Source organism: Molothrus ater, chromosome 1, assembly GCF_012460135.2.
Source record: "Molothrus ater isolate BHLD 08-10-18 breed brown headed cowbird chromosome 1, BPBGC_Mater_1.1, whole genome shotgun sequence".
Lineage (NCBI taxonomy): Eukaryota > Metazoa > Chordata > Aves > Passeriformes > Icteridae > Molothrus > Molothrus ater.
The window spans coordinates 89005442-89013318 of record NC_050478.2 but is presented as its reverse complement, the minus strand read 5'-3'; the positions used below and the strand labels follow the sequence as shown (position 1 = coordinate 89013318).

The following is a 7877-nucleotide window of genomic DNA, read 5'->3' as shown; positions in this document are numbered from 1 at the left end:
CACCACTTGATCTTTAATGTCAAGAGCCACACACCTTGTTCTACTCTCAGTTCCCATTAATACACACTGTAATGCTGGTAGTACATCCAACAGTCAGACTGGACACGTCGTACCTTATCCAAAACAGCTTGCTTGACATGATTTTTAGACAATTTTTTCTAAGACATAAGCTCTCATTCCAGAGGCATGGCTTGTAATCCTGAAAAATTTGGCAGTAAATTTGGCCTGCACATTTGGCTGGTTGAAAGTGTTAATTTTATTAAGCAGTCCAGATGACATTGCAGTTGCTCTCACAGTAGTTTACTAAGTTACCATTTAGCACATCCACAGATTTCATTAACAGTGAGTTGATCTTGGATCTCTGATAAAAATCTTGAAAATGCTGAGCCTGCAGAAACTTGCACACCTCAAAACCATGAAGACTAGCCTCCGAAAACTCTTCTGATCTTTCAGAAGTTCAAAACTATTTCTCTATTTAACACATTGACCATTCAACAGCAGTAGTCATTAGAAGTACATATGGTATTAACCAAAGGACTCCGAGACCATTTTGCAGTTCTAAGCCTACTAGATTAAAAACAGAAGCCATGTTTCTACAATTACTTTTATCAATCTACCTGTGTTACTGAATAAGGCTATCAGAATTGTTAAATAAGTCGAGGTGATCGAGGTGATTGACACTAAGGATATCTTACTCATCTCCTTATCAAGAGATAAGCTTATCTCTCTTGTTTCTTTTTCTAATGTTTTGCCTGTGGTTTATGTTAAAACAGTAAAGAACAGTATGGGACACCCAGCTTGGTCTTTTGAAAATAGACAGAACACGAACAATTATCTTTACTTCTTAATAACTTTTCGTTTTAAGATTTATTAAACCCCAAACTCAGCTACTTCCTCAGCCAACTCTGTCAAGATCCCACGGTGCAAATTAGCCAGACTTCATTAAAAACTGTCTAGGTTTGCTTGGAACAGAGCTTTCCCCACGGACCTCACCAATTCCAGCCACGTGATGCCAGCAGCACACCTGGCTTCTCCCAGCTACGGCGGCGGTGCCCATCCAGCCCCACCGACGCGCGCTCCGTTAGAGCTGCGGCACCTCACACCCATCTCCCGCCCGGAGCGTTCCCCTTTTTCCCTGAATTCCCCTCGGCTGCCGTACGCCCAGCGGAGCCCCCGTTCGGGGTTCGATTGAGGTGCCAGCACCTGCGCAGCGGTGGCGGCAGCTCCCCGGGGCCGCCCCCGCCACACTCCCCCTCCAGCCGCGGGGGACGCGGCGCCGGCGCGGCCCCCGGGCGCGGGTGGCCGGCGCCCCTCATGCGGCCGGGCGGGGCCGCGCTCCCGGCATGCCCGAGGGGGACGCTCCGAGGGTGGGTAGGTGGGCGGAGGGAAGGAGGGCGGGAGGGTGCGCGCCCACCCCGCCGCCGCCGGCGCTTCCCATTCCCAGGCGCTTCCCATTCCCACCCGACGCGGAAACCGGCGCGCAGCCGAGCCGCTGCTGCTGGCGCGCAGGGCGCATGCGCGGGCGGCCGGTAGGGCGGGGGCCGGCGTTCAGCGGGGAGCGCTCCGGCCGCCGGTGCCGCCCGCACTCTGCGCTCCCGCCCGCCGCCGCCGCTACCCGGGACCGGCGGCCGCTTCCGCGCAGAGCCCGCGACCTCTCCCGCGCCGCGTCCTCCCGTCGTCCTGCCCCGCCATGAAGTTGAGCAGCCGCGGCCGGGGATGCTGCGCGGGCGGCAGCCGGGAGCGCGGGCCGCCGCCGCGGAGCCCCTTCGTGCACCAGCTGCGCTTCAGCCCCCTGCAGAAAGCCAAGGTAGGGGCGTGCGGCCGCCGGGCCGCCCTTCCTCGCCGCCGCCGCCGCCTTCCGCGCGTCCCCCGCGGCGCACCGGCTGCCGGGCCGCGTCCTGCGGCGGGCGGGGGCTCCGCTCCGTGCCGGCGGTGCTTTGTGAGCCGCGGAGCCGGGCAGCGGGCGGTGCTGGGCGTGTGCGAGGCGGCGGCCGGGGGCGGCCGTGGCCGGGCCGGCGGCGGGGAGGGAGTCTGGGGGCGGCCGTGATGCTCTAGTGCGGGGCGTGCGCCTCAACTTGTGCTCCCATGCCTTCCGCGAAGGAAAAAAAAAAAAAGCTGTTGGTGTTTTTTGTTTGTATGTTTTGGGGGTCTTTTTATGGGTTTTCTTGGCGTTTTGAGATTTGGGAGTTTTTTCGGTTTTTCTGGTTTGGAGTTTTTTTTTGTGGGGGTTTTTTGGTTTTTTTTTTTTTTTTTTTTGGTGAGGTTTTTGTTTGGGCTTTTTTTGTTTTTTTTTTTTGTTTTGTTTTGTTTTGTTTTTTGTTTTTTTGTTGTTTTTTTTTTTTTTTTTTTAACGGGGACGAGGAAGCAGCCCTTAGGAGCCGCTCTTTTTCACCGTCAAGTTAAGGTAGGTATTAACCTGGGCCGAGGCATCCCGGTGCGGCTGAAGTTTGCCCCTGGATAAATAGTCCCTGCGGCGTAATTTAGGTATTGTATTGTGCAGGTAGCGGTGAGACTACAGGAGACGGTATTAAAATGCAAATTTGCAGTTGCGTGGCTTTTTATTTCATTGTTTGGTTTTAGGGGTTTTTTTCCCCCTGCCGTGCCTCTGCCTCGCCTCGAACGGTGAGCAGTAAGTGGTTGGGTTTTCAGAGGGCATGGCCCTTGTCTTAGGCTTTCGGTAAGATCTGGGTCACTGGCTGGAGGAAGAAATACCGTCGGAGGCTCACCTAATGAGGGGCTGGCCATTTCTGCCACTTCCATCACTGTAATGCTTCATAGTGCTGTTGTTTTGGGAGCCTGACAGCCTTCAGTACCTGTTAACATTGAAAATTATGATTCACTAATATTGAACCTCTTGGGTCAAGGCGCTTTAGATCCAGCTTTGATTTGCATTTGAATGAAGTTAGTTGTTGCACTGCCCTGTTGCTGCCCAGATGCTTAACACGAGATATATATATGGCCTGACTTGAAAAACATCAGAATGCGCCTCATGTTACTTATCGGCCAGCCCAGGAATTTATAATACACTCAAGCAGAAAGGGTTTCCACTTTTTATTAAGTTGCCCAGTATGTATTCAGTGGTTGCTCATAAATTCTTGCTTGAACTGGAAAGTGGAGAAATGGTTTGTGTCATCTACTTCATTTAGTTTTTATCTAGAGCTTCCTCAATAAATTGCACAGTTGTAAAGATTTCCTGTCCTTTCCAAACCATACTTTGTTCCTGAAGTCATGATTAATACAGTTAATGAGGTAGAAGTCTTTCAGGCAGCAGAGAGAAGCAAAGACAACAGATGTTCATAGGGACTAGGATTGTCTCCAGTTATAACAACTAATGTCGCTTTCTGCTTGGTTATTTATAAAAAATTTTTAAAATGCTGCTGGGAGAGGAGAGCAGACTCTGTTTGACAGTTTTTGCAGTATTGAATCTCATAGGAGCTACTAGCATTGCTGATCTGATATTAGTCCTGACAGACCTTGAGGTGCTGTGTCAGGGAAGTGACTGGTTGTAGAACACCCCTGCTTTCTGCATGGGCTGCCCTGTTCCTAGGTATGAGATGTGAGCTTTGCCAATGGATTTCAAGGATTTGTTCTTTTCAGTGAAGATGAGGAGATGTGTTCAAACCGCTGTAGTTTGTCACAGTGCACAGGCCAAAGGAGCATTCTCCTCACCAGACTGTGTCTCTCTTGCTTTAAGCGAGCAGTCTGTCACTGATATACAGCAGCACAGAGTTCTTTAACCCAACCTTCCTTCAGCCTTACTGTTGCAGTTTTATGCAGGAAAAAGTCCATAAGCTGCAATACAGAAGATTTTTTCCTTTGGCTTAGTCATGCTTTTGCAGCCTCTTCACTGATTAAAAGTTGTGCTTGAGGCAGAAGCTGTTAAAGCAGAGCTGTAGAACTGCTCCACTTGAGAAGAAGCGCTCCCCAGGTGAATTACAGAAGTGAGAATTCTCCTCCGAACAGCCTTGGAGGGCTACTGAGCACTCGGTGTGAACTATTGCAGCTGAACTCACTTCCTGTTCAGCTGCAGGCATGCACTGTGTCACAGACTTTTCTGTCTGTCCTGAGAATCTGTCGGGGTTCCTGGGATTGCACAGGCTATCGAGGAAGGATAGGAATGTAGCTACACTAAGTAGGGAGCCCAGGGGACTGGGAGACAAGACTGCTTTGTCCCATGGTCTGGTGTCTGTTGCTGATGGTGTGCCAGATAGCCCCATTATCTTCGCTACAACCTCGTCCTGCACTCTGCAAGAGGTTAGATTAGCTTTTTTATTCATCAGTGCAGCTCGGAAGTAGATGCTTTTTAGCATGTTCCAGCCTGAGACTGTGGGAGTGAAAGAAAGGTAGAAAGTGAGAGGGTAAAACAACCACAGGGAGAAAGAACAACAGTACAGAGAAAGCCTTTTGACCATCAAGGAACTGTTCGCATCATCTTTCATTGACTTTATAAAAACTGGGAGATTACAAGAGCATAAAAGCAGTAAGGCTGTTTCAGAAGAGTCTCATCAGTAGAAATTATGGCTATTTTACTCTGATCTGAGGGTGACAGTAGGGGTCATTCTTGAAGCTACCTGTTTTATTTCAGTGCTATAATAAAAATATTCTTTCTGTGAGAAAGACAGACATGGTTTTATTAACCATGGATTTTGTTCATGCTAACGTCTTCTGGGCACCTGTCATGTAAGTCCAAGCTCTTGATTCTTATTACCACTGCAGAGCAGGCAGAAGCATTACTGGAGCTGTCAGTAAGCATCTGTAGCTTTTTTCCCTGCTGCTTCAAAACATAATACAATGCCATTTTCCTTTCTTCAAGTGTTTCTGGCCCTTTTATTTCACCAGTGCTGGTGTTCATTTGGTGCCTTGGTGAGCTGATTTGGCTCATTAAACCAGCATATCATTGTGTTTTTGTGTTCTGATTATTTTCTTTTGCTGGGATGGCTGTGTTTTTTCTCACTAATGAGCTATATTGGCTCATTGGTGGCTCACATAAGTGCTAGAGCTGACTCAGGGGGAGGATTGAAGAGAGAGTGAGCAGGACCACTCTTTCACAGCAGCGATCTGTTAGATTGGCTTAGCTGCACAGGAAAATATATCCTGCTGTATTTATCTCCATGGATGTGTCTGCTGGGGAACTTGCAGAGTGGGGAAGTGGGTAGTGAGAGAATGGTTGAGGGATTAATTCCTAGCTCCTGCACTGCCATCTTTGGTGAGTTGAGCTATAGGGGTGATAATACTGAGGAGGTCTAAGTGTAAGATGTAATTTCTATCTGATAAGTGTAAAAGAAAAATCAAAACATCTACTGTGTCAAATAGTATTTCCTTTCTCATTGTTGTGACTGCTACTTTGTAGATGGACATTTTGTTGGCAATAAACTGGTTTTAGTGATGCTTCTTATGGTATTGGTAATTTCCAAGTTGCATTTTTTTAGCTTCCTTGTGCATGAGAGCTATGATACTGGTTTTCAAGACAGGAAACAAACCTAAGAAGTAGAAACAAGGGTACTCTGTGATTCTCTTGCTCAGTGCTTAGGTACATGGGACCAGATATTTTGGGGAACTTGAAACTTGAGTTCATATTTTGTACCTTCATTGGTACAAATGAGGTCATACTTAAATCTGAATGCAGTCTCTCTAAACAAGGGGAATGTATGATACCTATTTTGTTTAAGTGACTTGCCTTACATCAGATTTAAGCCCTTCTGATGGAAGAATGGAGATCAGTTTCCTAGAGCAGCCTTCCATTACAAGCTGTCCATAGGTCTTTCACAGTATACACTGCAGCTTCTGAAAAACTAAGTGGGATGCTGTCGACCAGCAAATGTTAAATAAGCTGTAGTCAACCCTCTCTTGAGATTTCTTTGGTCGTGAGCTGAGCCCCTCAAAGTACAACTCCAGACAGACCTTGAGAGTTTTTTAAATGTATCTCAAAACATAGGTGTTCACACATTACTTGTTGCCAAACAGAATTCATAATTTTAATGGAAGACATGTCTCTATGAACATCCCAAATATGTAGGAATGTGATCACCAAAATAGTGTCCACATAAGATCAGAGCCAGAGTGTATGTGTCCTGCATTCTGGTCTCTGGCAGTGGCCAGTGGGGACAGGATCTTCTCCTTTTTTGTCTGACACTGACACTTGCTGTACATAGGTTTTACAGGATAGAAGCTTTCTTACCTGAGAGGATATCTGAATGTAGATACAGACTGAGCTACTTTTCAAATATTAACACCTTTCTTAATTTCTAGCCTTCTTCAAGAGGTAGACATATTTTTCTTTCCAGCCAGATTTCTTGTGTGAGCAGGTACTCTGCTCACTACTGCCTGCTAAAAAGAGGCTGGTGTCACAGCCAGACCCTGTACATTTGCTTTTGCTGGCCATTACTACCCCTGCTGTCTCTGGAAGACCAAAAAGCCGTTTCTGCACATTTATGCCATCTTTTATGGCATTATGGATACAACTTCTGCTTTCAATCTGTGACATGGCACTAAAATGATCATTTGTACAGAGAGTCAAGGGATGGAATACCTCACTACCAGTCACCTGCCATTCAGCTTTGCCCTCAACTAGGAGAAGACTGGGAGGGAGAAGGAGGTGTGAATCCCAAAGGTCTGTGCCCTCACCTGCATTTTACTTCACTTATTTCTTAGCGGCTGGTCCTTCTCATTTTAGAAACTTAGAAGGCAGCTGCTCTCATCTCCAGAATGCTCCTTTATTTGCTGACAGGCATGGTGGTCTTGTCTGTGGATGCAGAGTTGTGTGAGTTGGTGTAACTTTGGTGCTTATCTGACAATTGTAGTGGGTGAAGTTTTACTGCTTCATCTGGGAAACTAGCCTATCTAAGAAAAAAAAATTCCTTTTTCTGTCAGTTCTGCAAACTAAAGCAGAGTCTCCATAGGGACTGGAATCCTCTTCTGGAGACTGAGATTGTGGTTGTTATGAGATGATGGTGCCAGTCTGAACCAGCTCTATAAAATCCAGCTGCAGTGGGCTGGTAGCTTAGGGCTTGAAAGTGGTATCTTGGAGTGGTATCTCCTGCTGTGTGTTCCCTGCACCTACCCTAGATTTACAGATTTGTGCACCTACAGAGTGAGTTGGTTGTTGAGCTGTTTTGGGAAGTGAGAGGAAGTGGAGAGTGAGCTGCATGATGACTAGATCTGCATTGGGGAAGAGAAGAATATGAATTAATCTTTCCACAGCAGCCTGGAGATGCATCAGATAAGCACAACGTGAGACAGCACCTTATGCATTGTTACTCATCCTTGCCCAGCTATTGTGATATTGAAAAGTGTGCTTTTTTTACCCTTATCTGGCATACCCGGAACTGAATGGTATTCCGCTGTTTCTACCATAAGATACTTTTAAGTTAAGAAATGGTATCAGTTTCTAGGAATCACTGACCTTTTCAGTCTGAAATTGTGTTGGAATAATAGTTTTTTATTACTATTTTTATTTTGCAGATTGCCTTCATGACCTTGACTCTGTTTCCTATCCGACTCTTTTTTGCTGCTTTTATGATGTTGCTGGCCTGGCCTTTTGCGTTCATTGCTTCAATGGGATCTGACGAGCAAGAGCTTGAAAAGCCCCTCTCCTGGTGGCGAAAGTGAGTCACTGGTGTGGTGAAATACTGAGAGGATCATTATAAAGTTCAGCAGCTCAGAATAGAGGAGATGGGAAATACCTTTTACCTGTCTCAGAGATGTACTTTTCTCTTCAAAAGAAAAATATAAAAATTATTAAACACTTTCCTCAGCTGGGAAACTAGAAATGCCTCAACTCTTTGATTTGCCAGGTGGTCCAAGAATTACACTGGTAATCTCTGGCTTCTTATCTTTACTGAGGAGGTAGTGTGAAGCTTTATTGTGGCATCTTACAT

General features: G+C 46.6%; 1 protein-coding gene across 1 annotated transcript in view; it reads left to right on the top strand.

The window, feature by feature from the left end:
• Positions 1–1516: 1516 nt before the first annotated feature.
• The window catches only part of LPCAT1 (lysophosphatidylcholine acyltransferase 1), a 67356-nt gene continuing 60995 nt past the window's right edge, over positions 1517–7877 (top strand). Inside the window, exons 1-2 of the mRNA XM_036400805.2 lie at positions 1517–1807; positions 7462–7604. Of these exons, the coding sequence (XP_036256698.1) occupies positions 1691–1807; positions 7462–7604 (260 nt within the window). The 5' untranslated portion in view covers positions 1517–1690. The remainder of the gene's footprint in view (positions 1808–7461; positions 7605–7877) is intronic.